General features: G+C 44.9%; 1 protein-coding gene across 1 annotated transcript; it reads left to right on the forward strand.

Annotated features, from left to right (window-relative positions):
- Positions 1-16,038: 16,038 nt before the first annotated feature.
- On the forward strand, positions 16,039-21,390 carry frrs1l (ferric-chelate reductase 1-like). Its single transcript, XM_077013172.1, has 5 exons — positions 16,039-16,467; positions 17,665-17,749; positions 17,961-18,099; positions 18,556-18,802; positions 20,016-21,390. The coding sequence occupies exons 1-5, from the start codon at positions 16,263-16,265 to the stop codon at positions 20,186-20,188; spliced, it is 849 nt and encodes a 282-aa protein (XP_076869287.1). The 5' UTR covers positions 16,039-16,262; the 3' UTR covers positions 20,189-21,390.

Below are 21,390 nucleotides of genomic sequence, written 5' to 3' on the forward strand. Positions count from 1 at the left end.
TGAGTTATATTTTCTGAAATAAAGCAGACAAAAGCTTACAGTTACATAAAGCATCTCATGTATCTGTGTAGTGTAGTGACATTTTTGGAGTATAGCTGGGTGATGTTGGGCTGGTTAGAGTGGAACTGGTGATGTTGGGCTGGTTAGAGTGGAACTGGTTGGAGTGGAACTGGTTGGAGTGGCGCTGTTAATGTTGGGCTGCCTGGAGAGGAGCTGGTGATGTTGGGCTGGTTGGAGTAGAGCTGGTTGATGTGCTCTCTCGCTTTCTCTCTCTCTCTCTCTATCTTTCTTTCTCTGTCTCTCTCACTCTCAAGTTTGTGAATGAGACCTCCGGCCATTGTAAGTCACAGACGCCTAGCACAAACACAATTGACATTTAGATTGCTATATATATATATATATATATATATATATATATATATATATATATATATATATATATATATATATATATATATATATATATATATATGTGTGTGTGTGTGTGTGTGTGTGTGTGTGTGTGTGTGTGTGTGTGTGTGTGTGTGTGTGTGTGTGAGAGAGAGAGAGAGAGAGAGAGAGAGAGAGAGAGAGAGAGAGAGAGAGAGAGAGAGAGAGAGAGAGAGAGAGAGAGAGAGAGAGAGCTTGTGTGTGTGTGTGTGTGTGTGTGTGTGTGTGTGTGTGTGTGTGTGTGTGTGTGTGTGTGTGTGAGGTTTTTAAGATAAGAAAGGTATGCCGTAGGTTCTTCATTACCATGTTAGGGGATCTCATCATGCTGTCTCCCCCAGCGATTCAGTGGTAATTGGGTAAAGCTATTAGATCTGTGTGTGTGACTGGTGATAGGGTGAGGTCATTACAGCCGGTCAGAGTTTAAGTAGACTTTAATAGCCCTGCTTAGCAATGGTTAATTAGCTGTGTCTAGTGAGAATGAGAGACTGATTCCACCACGTCTGGGTTTAAGCAGAAGAACTTCAAGGTGAGATCTTTAATGGTCACATGTGGCAACCATGTTTGTGGGTTTTTGGTTTGTTTTTTGTTTGTTTGTTTTCCACTTTATTAAGGTGGTTCCCTCTAAGATCATCTACAGATGTACAGATTGTTAACAAATTATCAGTAGAAACTCAAGTGATTCTCAACAAGGTTAAGGTTAGAAATGAGATGTTAGCGGTTTAGAATTAGATTTTGCATGTGGGTTGAAGTTAAGGTCAGGTTGAGGTTAGGCTGGGGTTAGATTTAGGATTAGATTAAATTGAATGTATTGCACTTAGATTTCAATTTAACTAATATTTAGTTGAAAGTTAAATATAGTAGTTATGTATAAATAATATACAGGAGACAAACAAAACAGTGTTACCTATTTAAAAATGTAATTTTTTTTCATTTTCTTAATTAACCCCACTTCCTGGTCTAAGTTCCACATTTTGTGTGACACGAGACTACGAGTCAGTGACTCTTGCAGTTTACTGAGTTTAGAAAAGTGCAAACGGTTCGATTCTACTCAGGACTGCATCTCTTAGAGGTGCTTCCTCCTGATGTGAACTTCCTGCCTCGCACAGGAACTACAAGCTTGGCCCCCAGGCAGCAGCCACTGGAGGTCTACGTGAGGCACAGGAAACACAGAGTGTCTCCAAAGTGTCTGCCATCCTGAACTGTCTCGCCACGTATCAGGTGACTCCTTAACAATGATGCGCAGACACAAACAGATCCAGTTTCCAAACATGTAACTATTGTTTCTCTTCGCATTTAAATTCACTTTGTGTTTAAATTCACTCAGCTTTATTCACAAAAATAAATGTTATGTTATTATGTTTTGCTCATTTGAGTGGAATTTTCCTCATTTCTGCATTTGAGTTAAAGAAGCGCTCATTTGATTTATGAAGCGGTCCTGTGGGGGGGTGGGGGGGTCAGAATGATGATGTGCGTAATAGCTGAAAAAGCGCTCAGCTCGAAATGCCCCATGATGTTAAAGGAAACATTCAGTAAACATGTTCTTTTGCATATTTTGAGACCAGCACGTTTCTAGCGTTAGTTGGGCTTGATTACTGGTGAACCACAACCTCAAAGTGACATCACGTGGAAACTTTATTAGGCCAGTTTCCAGAAGTAATGAACAGTTTATTTGTTGTCAACCTGATATGTGGCTTTTACGAACAGCACCTAAAGCCCAGTGCAAGGGTGACTACGGTTGTCCGGGGGTGACAGAACCATCGGATTTCTCCCTGCAGTGCTGCGCTCTAATATCCCTATAGACACTATATGGCCATTATTCCTGGCTTTCCAAAGGCTACAGCTTGACAGAGCTGCCTCTTTCTTTCTCACTGTGTCCCAGCCACAGAAGGGGACTTGTTTAAATGGCACATTACTGTGATGGATATCAGAAGACAAGAGCATAATTCCAGTCCTCAAGATACCAGGATGAAATCACAAACTACACATATCTCTTTGTTGCCTGAAATCCTTCTGCAAATAAGAATTTGTGTCTCTGTGCATGGGCACCCCCCCCCCCCCACCCCACCCCACACTCACACACACAGTGTATGTATTTTCTCTAGCCAGAAAGCTCAGCTGCTTACATTAGCAAAATAGAGCTTTGCTATTACTGGATTTCTCACTTAACACTTCTCTCTGTTTTTTATCCCTTCATTTACCTGGGCACATTCAACATGTTGAATGTTCAACACTGTATTGATTTGTAACCGTTCTGCTATTGATCTTGTATCTTTCATTTTATGAGATGAAGAAAACTGAACTGGCAGAGAGGTGTCGTGTAAAATGAACATTTCAAATGTACAAAAGAGAAAAATGATGAACCACCAGTAAAACATTTTAAGGGTATAAGGGTGGAGCATTATTCAAATCTTGGGGTAAAAAAAATATATATATATAGTTTTATTATAGTTGACAGTTTTCATTTTCCTAAGCCACTAAAGGCCCATTATTTTCCAGGTAATGGAAAACCCAGATCTTTACTTCTGTTCTGACTAGTTTAGTTATTACTGATAAAATGCTCATAAAAGGAGGGCAGGAACCATCAAATGAACCAACACTGCCATCTGTTGGCAGATTTAGAGTTGACAAGATTTGTGCTTCGTCACAATAAACCATCATTTTCAAAGAGGTTTTTAGAGTTCATCATATCTTGGCATAGTTCATCCTAACATAGTTCATAATGTCTAGGATAAGTTCCTGCCTCTGAGTATAACACCAATAAAAATGTCCTAGTTATGTAAAATAGATGTTCCTGTTAGATATTTCCGGCTTCTTGGTTGCTTATTAATACTGAGAGGCAAAGGCCACAGATGCAGGCAGCCCACATAATCCTCATAATATGCATTATAAAAGAAAAATGCTGAGTTATTAAACTCATGAGAAAATTCCATGTAAAGAAGCACATCTAGCAACCAGTTTCGCAGTGTTTGACGACGATTAAGGCACATTCCTTTAACAAAGCTATTGATTACACTGTGTACTGTGTATTGATTACACCGTAATTGTTTGCTTCTTTTTAACGAACAACTCTTTATTATGAGTTTTTTAATGTATTGTTTATTACGTTGATTCAGAATGTTTTCAGAATGTCTATCAGCCATAGGTTTTCTATTCCGATATACCTCATGTATCATTATGTGTAGTATGATATATAACTAGTGTAAAAATGTACACTCTTCAAACCCATATGTGGATTCTAAAAACGCATTCAAATTCAGCATAAAACACAAGGTCCACCTATTTTGGTTTGTGAAATTTTGTTACCCAGTGTTACCAGCTGATGTTCTTTATCAATAACTTTTGTATATGCATGAATATGTGTTTAAAGCGTAGTATGCATTGTAAGCGAGGGACGAGGCCGGATGGCTAGACGGACGGTTTTTATATTTTAAACTTTTATTTAAAAAACACGTAGAGCAACGAAGCGAATAAATCAGTACAACGAGGGAGGGAGGGATGAGTCTGGGACGGGCGTGACAGTGTCTATCAACACTCTCACACTTTAATATAGTTACAGTGTGTATTCCACCCCTCACGAGTAGCATCAGCAGAATTTATTATAATTTATATACCAAGATAATAATTTCTATGTACCTCTGTTTTTACTCAATAGCCTGTTATATCTGTTTAAGAAAGAACATGGTCGTTCCTGAATGAGACTCGATGTTTTGATGTTCCAGTGTTGCGTGTTCACGCTAGGAGTGTCAGCAGGACAGATGCTTTCACGTTGAAGACTGCACACACGTTGGCTTGGCAAGGTGACGACCCTGTTATGTGAAGGGACATGAACACCAGGCAGTTATGGAAGGTCTGTGGAAGAAGTGACAACACAAATGGCCTCCAGATACACTTCATGTTTCAGTATCCCTACATATTTCACAAGACCACCCCCCCCAACACCCATAATTTACCTATATTCATCCTGACTCTACTTACTCACATCACACCAGAGCCTCCTGTGTCCTGTACAACACATAGATGTGTTCCTGGTTACCTGCACACTCCCACATGATGGGATATCAGCCTATGATCACACAGTTAGCAGCACAGCTAATAAAGAGACTGTGAAGTGTAAGGAGGATTTAGGAAGCTCCTATATGCGCAGAAAAGACTTCAAATGAAAGCAGGCACTCCTCTCTCTTCTGATGACGTTGCTTCCCATTGCTCACCTGTGGCTCACCTGTGGCTCACCTGTGGCTCTATGGATTTTTTGGTGTTGCTGTTACTGGTGTTGATGTTTTTAAGGGATCTAAGCAAAACAAAAGTATTTTTTGGTACTGTGTGTATCGCTGGCACAAATGGCTAAAATTTCATTGGTTTGATTATGGTAAAATGTCTTCAAATATACAAAATCATTTGGACTACTTAATTCTAGTCATTTCTGGATGAACATTACAATGTATTGCTTCAAGATCCTTTGTGTTTGGTTGGGGTTGCTGGGATACAATGTGTGCCCCAGTGTTGCTGTGAAACCATATACTACAGATTTGCATTGACCATCAGCTTCAAACCATCCCAGGCAGTGCTGCATCTGACCTACTACATAGTTATTTTCAGTGTATTTTCCAAATGTTTTGTTTTCAGATGGTCATGCTTTCATAAAAAGAGAAATTCTGAAATGCTGCTTTGTTTTGTGCCTTTGTCTTGTGTTTTGTATTCCTGCCCTTCGTTCCGTTGTCCTGTGTCCCGTCTTCCCGTAGTTTACATGGGGGTGAAGGAATATTTATCCTGTCTTTGCTGTTTGGGTGAACTGGTTGGGAGTTTGATGTGTTTCATTGTGCTGTTTTCCTGCACTGCCCTGATTCTTCATTCCTAGTTTTGTATCTGCATTTGTTTCCCTGACGACTGGCTTTGTTATCCTGTAATAACAACAACTGCTTTGAAAATGTGTTAGATAAATGTTGGTCATCTCTGCATTTGTGTCCTCCCCCACCTCCATAATAGTGATAGAATGACTGAGCCACAGTCCTTTGTGCTGCAGGAACAAGCTCTCCTACCTCCACTGAACAGGCTGCTGTTGTTGGTAGGATTCCCTGCAGTGATCCACCGCCACATCCTGCTCCACTTCCTGGCTCCTCAGCTCACCCATGACCTGCTCCCAACTCCACTTCCTGTTCCTGCTCTGGTCCTGGTCTGGTCCTGGTCTGGTCCTGGTTCCTTTTCAAACTTGTAAGAAGAAGCTCCAGTAACAGCCTAAGCTGATTTTTTAAAAAGATAAGTTTACAAACTGATGCCAGCTTCTGTTATTGTGGATCATTATGACAGGTATTAGTATTGACAGGAGAGCAAAGGGCTTAAGACGCCGGTGGCTTAAACTAGCTGTGGATTGAGGTCCTCACAGAGCACTATGGATAATTAGTGCTCAAAAACCTGAGCTGCTAGCTTTGAAATGGACTGTTATGGATAATTTTAGGGAATACCTGCCCTGTTTACAGTGTTCACTAACAATAACCCAAAATACAGTGTGGTAAAATTAATTAGAAAAACTAAAACAAAAACACCTTCAGCTGAGTGGCTCTTACGGGACTGAACGCCTCCCACAGGTGTGTTTTCCACAGGAACAGCTGCTTCTGGACTCTCCGTTGAAGTGAACAGGAGGGGCACGGCTCACTCGAGATGTACACGGTGACAAGGCCAATCTACTGTGGTGTGTTGGTCCCAGGAGATGTTTGGGTCATGTGTCTTGATCCAGGGGAAACCTTAAAATGATGGCGTAACGCATATTGGGGAGTATGTGAAATGAAAAGTGCTCAGAGTGCTGTTGTATGACCAGGTGAGTGTGGGGAGTGCTGTGTGTAATGAAGCCACTGCCTGTGGGACCGTGTCCAGTCCTGATACACGTCCAGGTAGAGAGAGTGGTGCCATGTGCATTCTGAAACTCAATACAATAATCGTGGTGCTGCGACTCCTCTTGTGCAGTCACAGCAGGATACCTGCCGTGTCAGTGCTGCTAGGATACCTGCCGTGTCAGTGCTGCTAGGATACCTGCCGTGTCAGTGCTGCTATAGGATACCTGCCGTGTCAGTGCTGCTAGGATACCTGCCGTGTCAGGGCTGCTATAGGATACCTGCCGTGTCAGTGCTGCTAGGATACCTGCCGTGTCAGGGCTGCTATAGGATACCTGCCGTGTCAGTGCTGCTAGGATACCTGCCGTGTCAGGGCTGCTATAGGATACCTGCCGTTTCAGTGCTGCTAGGATACCTGCCGTGTCAGTGCTGCTAGGATACCTGCCGTGTCAGTGCTGCTATAGGATACCTGCCGTGTCAGTGCTGCTAGGATACCTGCCGTGTCAGTGCTGCTAGGATACCTGCCGTGTCAGTGCTGCTATAGGATACCTGCCGTGTCAGTGCTGCTAGGATACCTGCCGTGTCAGTGCTGCTAGGATACCTGCCGTGTCAGTGCTGTTATAGGATACCTGCCGTGTCAGTGCTGCTATAGGATACCTGCCGTTTCAGTGCTGCTAGGATACCTGCCGTGTCAGTGCTGCTAGGATACCTGCCGTGTCAGTGCTGCTAGGATACCTGGCGTGTCAGTGCTGCTATAGGATACCTGCCGTTTCAGTGCTGCTAGGATACCTGCCGTGTCAGTGTTGCTAGGATACCTGCCGTTTCAGTGCTGCTAGGATACCTGCCGTGTCAGTGTTGCTAGGATACCTGCCGTTTCAGTGCTGCTATAGGATACCTGCCGTGTCAGTGCTGCTATAGGATACCTGCCGTGTCAGTGCTGCTAGGATACCTGCTGTGTCAGTGCTGCTATAGGATACCTGCCGTGTCAGTGCTGCTATAGGATACCTGCCGTGTCAGTGCTGCTAGGATACCTGCCGTGTCAGTGCTGCTAGGATACCTGCCGTGTCAGTGCTGCTATAGGATACCTGCCGTGTCAGTGCTGCTATAGGATACCTGCCGTGTCAGTGCTGCTAGGATACCTGCCGTGTCAGTGCTGCTAGGATACCTGCCGTGTCAGTGCTGCTAGGATACCTGCCGTGTCAGTGCTGCTATAGGATACCTGCCGTGTCAGTGCTGCTAGGATACCTGCCGTGTCAGGGCTGCTATAGGATACCTGCCGTGTCAGTGCTGCTAGGATACCTGCCGTGTCAGGGCTGCTATAGGATACCTGCCGTGTCAGTGCTGCTAGGATACCTGCCGTGTCAGGGCTGCTATAGGATACCTGCCGTTTCAGTGCTGCTAGGATACCTGCCGTGTCAGTGCTGCTAGGATACCTGCCGTGTCAGTGCTGCTATAGGATACCTGCCGTGTCAGTGCTGCTAGGATACCTGCCGTGTCAGTGCTGCTAGGATACCTGCCGTGTCAGTGCTGCTATAGGATACCTGCCGTGTCAGTGCTGCTAGGATACCTGCCGTGTCAGTGCTGCTAGGATACCTGCCGTGTCAGTGCTGCTATAGGATACCTGCCGTGTCAGTGCTGCTATAGGATACCTGCCGTTTCAGTGCTGCTAGGATACCTGCCGTGTCAGTGCTGCTAGGATACCTGCCGTGTCAGTGCTGCTAGGATACCTGGCGTGTCAGTGCTGCTATAGGATACCTGCCGTTTCAGTGCTGCTAGGATACCTGCCGTGTCAGTGTTGCTAGGATACCTGCCGTTTCAGTGCTGCTAGGATACCTGCCGTGTCAGTGTTGCTAGGATACCTGCCGTTTCAGTGCTGCTATAGGATACCTGCCGTGTCAGTGCTGCTATAGGATACCTGCCGTGTCAGTGCTGCTAGGATACCTGCCGTGTCAGTGCTGCTATAGGATACCTGCCGTGTCAGTGCTGCTATAGGATACCTGCCGTGTCAGTGCTGCTAGGATACCTGCCGTGTCAGTGCTGCTAGGATACCTGCCGTGTCAGTGCTGCTATAGGATACCTGCCGTGTCAGTGCTGCTATAGGATACCTGCCGTGTCAGTGCTGCTATAGGATACCTGCCGTGTCAGTGCTGCTAGGATACCTGCCGTGTCAGTGCTGCTAGGATACCTGCCGTGTCAGTGCTGCTATAGGATACCTGCCGTTTCAGTGCTGCTATAGGATACCTGCCGTGTCAGTGCTGCTAGGATACCTGCCGTGTCAGTGCTGCTAGGATACCTGCCGTGTCAGTGCTGCTAGGATACCTGCCGTGTCAGTGCTGCTATAGGATACCTGCCGTGTCAGTGCTGCTATAGGATACCTGCCGTGTCAGTGCTGCTAGGATACCTGCCGTGTCAGTGCTGCTATAGGATACCTGCCGTGTCAGTGCTGCTATAGGATACCTGCCGTGTCAGTGCTGCTATAGGATACCTGCCGTGTCAGTGCTGCTAGGATACCTGCCGTGTCAGTGCTGCTATAGGATACCTGCCGTGTCAGTGCTGCTAGGATACCTGCCGTGTCAGTGCTGCTATAGGATACCTGCCGTGTCAGTGCTGCTATAGGATACCTGCCGTGTCAGTGCTGCTAGTATACCTGCCGTGTCAGTGCTGCTAGGATACCTGCCGTGTCAGTGCTGCTAGGATACCTGCCGTGTCAGTGCTGCTAGGATACCTGCCGTGTCAGTGTTGCTAGGATACCTGCCGTGTCAGTGGTGCTCACACTGCTGCTCTCGGGCTGTGCATTCTGTAACGATACCAAAGCACATAAGACGAACACACGCACATAAGACGAACACACGCACATAAGACGAACACACGCACATAAGACGAACACACGCACATAAGACATACACACGTACATAAGACATACACGTACATAAGACCTACACACGCACATAAGACGTACACACGTAAGATGTACACACGTAATACGTACACACACACACACACACACACAAGACGTACACACGTAAGATGTACACAGTCCACTTGAGCAAACAAAAGAAGGTGCAGAATGTGCTACAATATCATCTAACAGCACAGAGCACTACACAGTCACAAACTTGGCTGAAGAAGGCGATGATGACACGTTCAGCACTGAATGGCACTACCTGTGGGTGTTTATAATGCTGGGCAAATGAGAAACACCTGTGTACAATTAATAACATGGTGAATGAGACCGGGGGAGTGTCAGAGGAGGGGTGTGTGTGTGAGTGGGCTTCTCCCTCAGTCTCTGGGTCCAGCCTATCATTAAGTCAAAGTCAAATTTATTTATATAGCACTTTTTACAACACATGTTGTCACAAAGCAGCTTTACAATCGTATGGGTCCAGATCCCTAATGATCAAGCCAAAGGCGACAGTGACGAGGAAAAACTCCCTAGATGGTGGGGAATAGGAAGAAACCTTGGGAGGACCAAGACTCAAAAGGGAACCCATCCTCCATTGGGCGGCCCATTAGCACAAGTATTACCATTACAAAAACATGTTCACTTAACAGGATTTTTGTAATCAATAAATGCTAAAAACAACAACAAAAAATCCACAAAGTGCCATATCAACATTTGTCAAATGTTTAATAATGAGCTACATTAATGAGACTATTATGCAATGTTAATGTTCAAAACTATGCAGTAATATACAGAATTATGTTTACACAGATTTAAAGTTAAATAGAAAAAAAATTTATTTGTAATTCTTATAAACTATGCTTATAAAATGCTCAATTATTGTCAATCAGTATCAACATGACTGTTCATTGATTGTATTAACAGGTCTAACAAAGCAGTTAACATATTCAGTGTTATTTATTCAGTATTCGGTGTCATACTAAACAAGACACACACGAAAGGCTGAACCAGACAAAGCAGGGTTTTAAAGAAAGATATAAACTTTGTGTGACGCGGGGGTCGTGGCGAAGGATGAGACACGGAATCCTTGCAAGTTGACTGACGTCACTTTTAATTTCACAGATATTGCGCAATAGCGCACGAGCAACACTGAAAAAGCACACACACAATGTGTAGACTTAGACAACGATGAGCACAGGACACTGCGCGAGCGCACATTAAATAGACAAACCACATTAGCCCCACGTGATTACGAGACGATTCACAGGTGATACACATTATCACACGACATAGCCATAACCACGGAGCTCCACGGACGCAGACAAAGCACGTGGACCACGTATACACACGCCCAAAGGGGAGGGGCCGGGGTCCTCAACGTGACAGACGCCCCCTCCAAGGGCACTACCCGTCCCGGGGTGTCAACAGGACCGAGTGCCCCGAACCCACGACGATGGGCGGATCCGATGCGCTCAGTCCTGCGTCTGGGAGGTGACCGCCCTTGGTGAAGCGTCCGCCACGGACCGCCTAGAACACCCTCCCTGGGAAGACGGGGGAAAAGACGTTAGACACATTGAACGGCACGGTCACAAACACACACACAGGCACGCTTACACACAGTGGCACGAGAGGGAAAAATGGGTTAGGCACACAAAGGGGAAGACCAACAAACACTGGTACACACACACACGACATTGGCGCCAGGCTTCGCGCCAGGAGGAGAGCGAGTAGGGGAGAGATATCCGGAGCTACTGGCGCTGCGTTGGGCAGTCCCCCTCCTGCCTTCGCTGCGAACCCTCCGCCGGGTGCAGCGTGGCTGGCGGATGTACCGGGGGCAGCGCGAGGGAGCTCTTCCTCATACTCCATCGGCTCCTCCTCACCCTCCAGGACCCCTTCCATGGACTCAGCCGGGCTCTCACCCCGGGAATAGTCCATGGGGCTGGCCCTGGAAGATCTGGAGGACGCGGTCTCTCCAGGAGTCCTCCTCTCTTTGACGGTTCTCACGGAGGAGGGAAGGCTCTCCTCCTCGTCCTCCGTGTAGGAGTCGCTCTCGGGTATTCCCGAGCCCACGGACGGGGAATAGTCCTCGGTGCCGTACTCCACTGTGGACCTGTCTTCCTCCGAAGGAGGGTAATGGTCCCGCTCCTCCTCACCCTCCTGGACCTTGGGATAGAGACCCACAGGCGGAGGGAGGTAGTCCTCCTCCTCTGACTCCTCCTCCTCTTCGCCGTAGTCTACGGTGGTGTCAGAGTAGACGGAGGGAGGGTACTCCTCTTCCTCCTCCCCCTCCCCAACATAGTCCACGGTGGGAGCGGAGTAGATGGATGGAGGGTAATCCTCCTCCTCCTCTGACTCCTCCTCGGAGTCCCCCTCCCCGAATTCGCTCTCTGGGGTGGACTCCGTAGCACCAAAGACGCAGGAGTCCACCCTCAGAGGCGAGAGGGCGCGTGCTGGATGGGGGCGTCGCTGGCACTCACGCCAAATCCGCACCACCCCCTCGCGGAGCTCCTTGGCCAACTCGGGGTCCTGCGTCCTCCGAGCCGCGGCCAGCTGGAACGCGCAGACGGGATCCTGCTCCAGCTGCTCCTGCGTCGGGGGGTCCTCCTCCTCTCCAAGCTCGCCCTCTGGTGGCGACGCCTGGTAGAACTCCGGGACGCTCACTCTTATGGGCGAGCCTTCCCGGGAAGGTGCGGGGTGCCGCTCTCGCCACACTCGGACCGCAGTCCGGTGGTACTCCTCTTTCAGCTCGGGAATAGTGGTCTCCCGAGCCGCGCAGAGCAGGTAGGAGCACTCCGGGTCCTCCATGAGCTGCGTCCGAGTCGGCGGAGCTTCGCGGCGTGGGGGAGAAGATGAAGAGCAGTGATGCCGCTTACTGGGCTTTTTGCCCTTCTTCGGCTTCCCCTTGTAGCCTGGCATTTTGTTGGTGTCTCGAACGGCTCGTCATTCTGTGACGCGGGGGTCGTGGCGAAGGATGAGACACGGAATCCTTGCAAGTTGACTGACATCACTTTTAATTTCACAGATATTGCGCAATAGCGCACGAGCAACACTGAAAAAGCACACACACAACGTGTAGACTTAGACAACGACGAGCACAGGACACTCAGGGTAGTGAATGATCTACTAATATCGGCCGATAATGGGCTCGTCTCGTTCCTTATACTGTTGGATCTTAGTGCAGCTTTTGATACTGTAGACCACAACATTTTGCTGGATAGACTAGAAAACACAGTAGGTATTAAAGGAGTCGCACTCTCCTGGTTTAGATCATATTTAACTGACCGCTTCCAATGTGTAAGTGTTAATAATAAAACCTCTAAATCTGTGCAGGTTAAATATGGTGTCCCACAAGGGACAGTCCTAGGACCACTTCTATTCACACTGTACATGTTACCCTTAGGCGAAATTATGCATAAGCATGACATCAGTTTCCATTCCTACGCAGACGACACTCAGCTATATTTATCGGCAAAACCCGATGATTTAGGCGCAAACAGTAAGATTGAGAAATGTGTAGAAGAGATAAAACATTGGATGGCATGTAACTTTCTAGCACTAAATGCCGATAAAACAGAATAAAACAGAATTGATAATAGTTGGGTCTAGGGCTGCGAGAGACAAGATACATAATGCAGCATTGAATCTACATTCTTTTACTATAACCCCCAGCGCAGAGGTAAAGAACTTGGGCGTCACAATAGACCCAGATCTCTCGTTCGATACACATATTAATAATATAACTAGGGTAGCGTTCTTTCACTTGCGCAACATTGCCAAAATTAGAAACATATTAAATATTAGTGATGCAGAAAAACTAATCCATGCATTCATATCCTCTCGTTTAGATTATTGCAACAGTCTCCTAGCTGGATGTTCTGGTAAATCGATAAACAAACTCCAGCTGGTTCAGAACGCAGCAGCACGAGTTTTAACAAAAACTAAAAAGTTTGATCACATTAGTCCCGTACTATCGTCATTACACTGGCTGCCAATTAGATTCCGTATTGACTATAAAATACTTTTATTAACATATAAAACGCTGCATGGCTTAGCTCCAGACTATCTTAGTGAACTATCTTGAACAATATAACCCAGCGCGTTCACTTCGCTCGCAGGACGCAGGGTTATTAACTGTTCCTAGGATCAAAAAGATCACAGCAGGTGGAAGAGCCTTTTCTTTTAAAGCTCCACAATTGTGGAATAATCTTCCTGCCTCTATTCGGGACTCAGACACAGTCTCAATGATTAAAGACTCATCTGTTTAGTTTGGCCTTTGATTAATCTGTTACATATTTACTACATCTCGTATCTTTTCTCCGAGGTTCACCTGGAGAGTAACATTGCAGTCGGAGCCTACAATACCAGCATCGCTGCTCCGACACGGAATGAAAGCCTGGCGTTCATCAACAGACATTTACAGTGACAATATCATAACCCAGAACTTTCATTTTTACCTTTACTTAGTCTGATTGTGTGATTTGTGTGTGACTTGTGTATTTGTCTGTATTTTGTGTAATCTGTGTGTTAACGGGCCGCCCAATGGAGGATGGGTTCCCTTTTGAGTCTTGGTTCTCCCGAGGTTTCTTCCTATTCCCCACTATCTTAGGGAGTTTTTCCTCGCCACTGTCGCCCTTGGCTTGCTCATTAGGGTTCTGGACCCGTAGTATTGTTAACCTTTTAAATCCTGTAAGGCGCTTTGTGACAACATGTGTTGTGAAAAGCGCTATACAAATAAACTTTGATTGATTGATTGATTGATTGACACTGCGCGAGCGCACATTAAATAGACAAACCACATTAGCCCCACGTGATTACGAGACGAGTCACAGGTGAGACACATTATCACACGACATAACCATAACCACGGAGATCCACTGACACAGACAAAGCACGTGGACAACGTTAACACACGCCCAAAGGGGAGGGGCCAATGTGACACTTTGATTAATTACCCTTGCACTAAAATTTAATGTCATGATGTTAGTTATATATATATATATATATATATATATATATATATATATATATATATATATATATATATATATATATATATAAATGAAACTGATTTATATTTTTATTTAGAAAGGTTTATGGAATACTGAATTCCCTGTTAATGTAAATGCTCCCTTTGCACAAGAGGACAGCAGTTAACAACCAGATGAGGAAGAAAATGAGAATTCACCTGAGTGACCCAGCTGACATGACTGAATAGGTATGTATGAGAATATGTATGTATGAGTATGAGTATGTGTGTGTGTGTGTGTGTGTGTGTGTGTGTGTGTGTGTGTGTGTGCGTGCGTGTGCATGTGTGTGTGTGTGAAAGTGTTAAGGGGTCATGATGTGCATGCTGTGGACCACATAACACAAACGTACATCATGACCACTTTGCACAGCCACACACCACAAAAATACATCACGACCACTTACCACAGCCACACAGCACAGCCACACAATGCAGCCACTCAACACAGCCACACAGCACAAACATGCACCATGACCACTTAGCACAGTCATTCAGCTTTTTCGTGCAAAATGTCCCAAACTGAGCAGTAGAAATTGTATTTATCCCCCTGCAACAGGACATCCTGCTAAAACACCATGCCACCATGTTGCTACCCAGCTAAAACTCCATCACCCTGTGTCATACAGCTAAAACTCCATCACCCTGTTGTCATACAGCTAAAACTCCATCACCCTGTGTCATACAGCTAAAACTCCATCACCCTGTTGTCATACAGCTAAAACTCCATCACCCTGTGTCATACAGCTAAAACTCCATCACCCTGTGTCATACAGCTAAAACTCCATCACCCTGTTGTCATACAGCTAAAACTCCATCACCCTGTTGTCATACAGCTAAAACTCCATCACCCTGTGTCATACAGCTAAAACTCCATCACCCTGTGTTATACAGCTAAAACTCCATCATCCTGTTGTCCCCCTGTTAAGCCCTTTGCCAACCGATGTGAAGCTTTGTAGATCTGTACAAAAACCAATATGAAAACATACATTTTATTACTGAAATAAACCATACAGGCTACCTGTTAAGCTTTGCTTTTTTTTAAAGCTTGAAGCTTTTATGGTCTCTTTCTGCATACAGCACCATAGTAAATTTATCCCATTAAAACACCTACATAAAGCATAATATCCTAACATAAATGCACCAAAACTAGCCTTTGTGTGTATGTGATTCATTTTTGTGGTTAAATGCAGACATTGCATAGCCTAGGACTAGTTTAGATACCAAGATGTACAACGCAGAGACCACTATGACACATTTTCACCAGACCCATTGCTATCTTCCATCTTTTCCAAATAGGCAATATCCTACAGTCAATATTATGTTTAAATCTTTTGGCATAATGCATATCAATAGTCTAATATTAAGTGATAATGTTTATTATGAATTATTGAGCTTATTGTTGTTGGTTTTGTGTGCGTGTGTGTAGTAAGAAATTAAATAGCTTATGTAATTCACTCTAAGCAAGGCCCATTTATTTGTCATCACAAGTCTGTATGACTACAGCAGTTTAATTCAAAGATCGCAGATCTCATTACGGTAAGAGCGGACTTGCAAATGATGGAAATAAACAAACTAATGAAGGAAAACTAAAACAATCACTTTATTACGTGGTGCCCTGTTATTGGATCCGAATCTCAGTCCATTCAGATAGAGAGGATCAGAAAAGAGTGAGAAAGAAGGGGCGAGGTATGATTGAGCTGTTGTGTAACAACAATGTACATCGCTAGCCATTCAGTATTAAACAATAAATTAAATTAAATTTAATTTGTTTTCGTAGAATATTTTGCGTAGAATTTCCCACGAGGCTTTATTTGTGTTGCCACAACAACATCGGATATGTTACAAATCCCTCTCTGAGCGGATTGGTACAGCCGCATTCATGACTTAGTAGGCTGTCCAACCTTTACCTCAAAACGCTTCCACTGCGCAATCTCGACGAGGCAACACATCATAGAACATCTTTAGCGAAACGTTGTTTGTAAACATGGCTTAAGTGTTTTGCGACGTGCTGCGCAGCGTAACATTACGCGTTGGAATGCGACCCAAGGCGTAAAATAAATCGTATCACACAAGCTTCGCGATGTTCCTCCTTTCGAAGCTTGTGCGCCTCTCTCTGCTGCTGGACCCAAGTCTGTGGCTGACCGTCTCGGGCAGCCCCACCGATGACAATGCTGTCCGGAGCGGCCACGGAGAACACGGAGGGGCTGGACACAAAGAGCATCATAAGGATTCATACAGCACGTTTGCTTCTGAATTCCTCGAGTCCAGATACCTTTCGGATGAAGGTAGGAAGCAAACATGGTCTAGCAAAGTTAGCAATGTTTTGGCACCATGTACAATTGACCCCTTGACGATAATCGGAATCGTATTGATGTTACTGGTGTTTACATCTCGTTCTGCTAATAAAAATATATGTTGTGTTTGGGCCTTCTCTGACGAATAGAAAAGACGCGACGTGTTTGCGCTGGTTGGCTAACAGAAGCGTCGTTTTTGAAGCGCGTATTTCAATCAGCACCTTGGTCAGCACCCCGCGATGCTGCGACGCTGACATCCGGTTACCCCTCCCCCTTTTGGGTGAACCTCCACAAGTCCTGGATGGCTGTATCTTGGCATGAAGTCACGCGTTGTGATGTTTCAAAACACGTGTACATAAATGTTCTGATTATTAAATACAAATAAAACAAATTTGAAATTAAACGAAGAGGTTAATGTGCATTAGAATTCCACCATTAACCAGTAGCATGTATTTATTGTCGGTGAACCACATAGAAATTACTGCCATTTTTTTCTCGTTCCATCTTGTCTTCAGTACATTGGGGTTGTATTTTGTCACCTTAGAAGTGTCATATCTACTTTAGGGGTGTGTTTTGAGTCACTCTCTGGTCCAGAGTGATGCATTAAACCTGTTTGGAGCTGTGTGGTTTTTTCGGAGCAGTTAAAGATGCTTCCTTACCCTTCAGAACTGAATCAATGCCATCAGAACTGGAGTGAACTAGTGGTGTAATAAACAACCAACGTACCCAGATGTTCAGCTATTTATAGTATCCTGTACTAGAGGCACGCTGATTATTAACACTGGTACATTCAAGATCATTTATGGTTCCTTCGTGATGTGAATTTCATAGCCAACATTTTATTTAACATCTAGTGTAAAACCAAAAGTCCAAAAACTGTACAATTGTGCAAACATGTAGAGACTGCAGGGTATGAATGAACATATCCTCTGTCCATATCCTCGCTTGTGCTTGTAAAACCACAGAAATTTAAAGCTGTTTAAAGCTGTTTACTTACCGATATACAAACATATCCTGAACTTTGCAATATATCTTCTTTACATTTGAGAATATATGGACAACGTAACTGCAGGTGTAAAACTGTTATTATTTGATAATGCCCATTGTAACTCCCAGTTTCTTATAATGATTTCTTCACTTTCATACAGCGGGTAAAGTGGGTGTTGTCCTTTGGCTGGTGTTTCCTAGGTTACCCCTTTCCGACTGCACCCCCCGTTGACCCTTTCGCCCGCATCAAAGTGAGTGACTGTGGAGTAACCAAGGGCTGTGTGAGGTGAGTTCAGGACAGACGTATCATCATATCAGGCTCCTCCTTGTTGACTAAACTGAGCAGTGTCAGTAAATCCCCATGATGGCAGAAGAATTTAAAGTGAATTCACAATTAATAGGAATGAATTGGCACAGTTAGATGTCAACACAGGTGGACAGCTGAAACTCTGCCTCTTTGTCTGTCTGTCTATCCGTCCATCCGTGGGCCTGTGTAGGTACGGAAAGCCGGGCTGTGACGCAGAGTCGTGTGACTACTTCCTGAGTTTCAGACGCATCGGTACCGACGTGGAGTTCGAGATGAGTGCCGACACGGATGGTTGGGTTGCCGTTGGTTTCTCCTCTGACAAAAAAATGGTAATTATAAAATAGAGAAGCTGATAGGCTATTGGACTCTGTTAGTGGGCAGGCTGATGCAAACCTGAATATGATTAATGTATAATAATATATGCAGTCAAAAAAGGCACCTTGAAAGTTTAAATGGGGTAAGTAGAAGTGTTTTGTTTTCTGATCTGATGGAACGTCCTTGTTCTCATAATGGGGCCGTCCAGCTAACCAGGTGTGTCCTCTATAGCTATTCCTAAATGGGTCCGAAGGGTCTAAAGTTCACGTCAACCTTTAGCCCACTAGCCAGAGGAACATTGTGTCAATAAACATTTCAAATGAAAAAGTAATTTTGAGAGAAACAGCGTTTTATGCACAAGAGTTGCAAACTTCCAGCTTTTTTCATATTTCTATAGTAAAACAGACAGACACACACACACATTAAAGAAATGTTAAATGACATGCTGAGAATTCTATGCCCTGTTCCAGGGAGGGGATGATGTCATGGGCTGTGTCCATGACGATAACGGTCGTGTGAGGATCCATCATTTCTATAATGTGGGGCAGTGGGCCAAGGAGATCAAGCGTAACCCCGCGCGGGATGAGGAGGGTGTGTTCGAGAACAACCGTGTCACCTGCCGCTTCAAACGCCCACTCCACGTACCCCGCGAGGAGACACTAGTGGACCTGCATCTCAGCTGGTACTACCTGTTTGCCTGGGGACCTGCTATACAGGGTACGTACGTAATGTGTATGTGTGGTGTGTGTGTGTGTGTGTGTGTGTACACTGAAAAAAATTAAGCATTGGCTCAATGTAATAAAATTGAATTAATCAATCACACGAATTTTTTTTCATTGCATCAATCCAAAAAACTAAATTCATTTAGTCATGAATCAATTTTATTACATTGAGCCAATGCTTTATTTTTTTCAGTGTATTGTGACTAAGGAAGAAATACACACACACACACACACACACACACACACACGGTGTGTCTTCAACACAGGTCCAGATCCCAATGTGCACATTGTGAGGTGGCTTCTTATACATGTGTACCAGGAGATTTTAACAAACAATCTTGGGGTCACACAGAGCATTAATGCATTAATGCAGAGCATTCATGAAGTGTGCATACTATATCAACATTTATTATCTTGCTGTGGGTCCCTTAAATGTTAAAACTTTTGAGTGCTTTCATGTAGTGAAGAAAAGACAAGAATAAAAAAATAAATCCGAAACAACTCGCCATTCCAGATCCAGTAAAATAGTCGTAAAAGTGTTTTGTTTTTTTGTTGCATAGAACACAGAATATACATTGTATATACCAGAATACCAGCATATAAATTGGCTGGGGTTTTCTGCATAGGTGCTAGCTAGCGACCAAAATAGCCAGATTGTTCTTGGAGTTAAATTTTACTTCAGCACTGTAAAACTGACCTAACCGGTTGGGTTACTGGCTCATGGATATTCAGTCAAAAAGTCTACACAACACAGCAAATACAGAGATGTTACCAATTTCTCAAACTTACATTTTGCAATTGGACCTAGAAGACGCTTATTGCACATATGGCATATGTATAACACTGTGTCCTGAAAACAAATGTGTGTGTGTGTTTGCGCATTCATGTATGCATACGCATGCATGAGGGAGAGACAACCCTGCATGTATAAACACTAGGGCTAACTACACTATTGGCACAGCTAAAAGGCCACGGTGTCTTTATATATATATTCCTAGTTGTTAGGCATTTATATGCCACCTGGGGGCACTATTGTTGCAGGTAGTGATCCAACTCCAGCTTTGTGCTCCGTCAATCTCCACCGTTACTGCTCATGAAAGCCATCGCCTGTTCACAGGGCCGGCATGCTGGACTCTGCTTAAGCAGAGTTATCATACACGGTTATGCTGGCACTGAGCTAATGTTCCTGTAACCTCTTTTCTCCTCAGGCTCCATCACGAGACACGACATCGACACGCCGCCGGTGTCTGATCACATGATCAGCATTTACAAATACGAGGACATTTTCATGCCAGCCACGGCCTACCAGACCTTCTCCTCTCCGCTCTGCCTCCTCCTCATCGTCGCCCTCACCTTCTACCTGCTCATGGGCACCCCGTAACCCCCCCCCCCCCCCCGAGCCTCCATCCCCCAGGGTCACCATGGCAACGGGCAGGGGCTTCCACATTATAGACACGCAATAATAAAACTCCACCTGAGGGAAATCACCAAACAGCAATGGATCACAGTGTACGGAAATACCTAGATTAGATAATCACCTGCAGTATGATTTACTTGTGCAATGGGGTACAGATTAGGAACCGGCATTACGGACGTTAGCCGCATTTGCTAATCCAGAATATACATTACTATAAAATCAGGAAGCACTAGAGATAAAGTGTCTAGTTAGAGAGATGCATGAACAGTTCCTCTAGTTTGGTCTGTGTTTGTTGCCAGGTGTATCTCCTAAACCATCTCTGCTCCTGGCATTGTTCCATACTGATGTGTCCCTGCATGAAGCTGTCTGGGGCAACAGTGGCAGCTTGTCCATGGTGGCATTTCTCAGCACTCTGTGTGGCACTGAACTCCGTCCTCTCCCCAGTGTGTGTGGCAGTAAACGTTCTCACTCAGTAGCTGACCACGAGGTGCAGTTATTACACTGTGTTCTGCTTTCTAATAAGTTTCAGTATGCTGAAGGGAACATGGCGTGTGGTTGTGTCACCTACTAACAGCTTTTGAAGCCTGAAGTGACAGTGTGACAGTTTCACTTCGCTATGAACCTTAGTGTACACACTAAAACACACAACAGCAAATCCAGTGCCCAACTCTCACCCCACCCACTTTATCCCTGTACCGCCCCCAACTCCTCCCACCCATCCAACTAGCCCCACCCCACAATAATCCCCTCGAATCCCATATCACTTCTCTCCCAGCCCGTCTGACACTACTCCCTGTCTACCTGAGTTGTCTCACAGCACTGATCCAGAACAAGAGCAGGTTCTCATACTCCCCCTTGTGGTCCTGCCCAGCACTAACACCCTTCAATCCTTTTTTCTGGACCTTTACAGTATTATTTCTGCTCCATGTGTATACCCTATGTCTGCAATAATAGCTCTATCTTTACCACATTGTTATGTCACCACCATGTTTAAAGATGGAAATGGACTGATTGTTATTGAATTATATCTGTGTTTAAGGTCACAATATTATTCAACAATGTAGCACTTTCTGATTCAGTGTTTATGATGTTATGGACCACAAAGTAGTTTTATTATTAACATGGTTATTGTCACAATCAACAATAAAGGTCATACATCACTTTAC

Source organism: Brachyhypopomus gauderio, chromosome 7 (genome assembly GCF_052324685.1).
Source record: "Brachyhypopomus gauderio isolate BG-103 chromosome 7, BGAUD_0.2, whole genome shotgun sequence".
Lineage (NCBI taxonomy): Eukaryota > Metazoa > Chordata > Actinopteri > Gymnotiformes > Hypopomidae > Brachyhypopomus > Brachyhypopomus gauderio.

What these genes read in the sequence shown, in the direction of transcription:
- frrs1l (XM_077013172.1), top strand. Translation starts at nt 16,263, where the DNA reads ATGTTCCTCCTTTCGAAGCTTGTGCGCCTCTCTCTGCTGCTGGACCCA. An exon ending in CAGATACCTTTCGGATGAAG is followed by an intron (nt 16,468 to 17,664) that starts GTAGGAAGCAAA and finishes GGTGTTTCCTAG; the next exon opens with GTTACCCCTTTCCGACTGCA. An exon ending in CTGGGGACCTGCTATACAGG is followed by an intron (nt 18,803 to 20,015) that starts GTACGTACGTAA and finishes TTTTCTCCTCAG; the next exon opens with GCTCCATCACGAGACACGAC.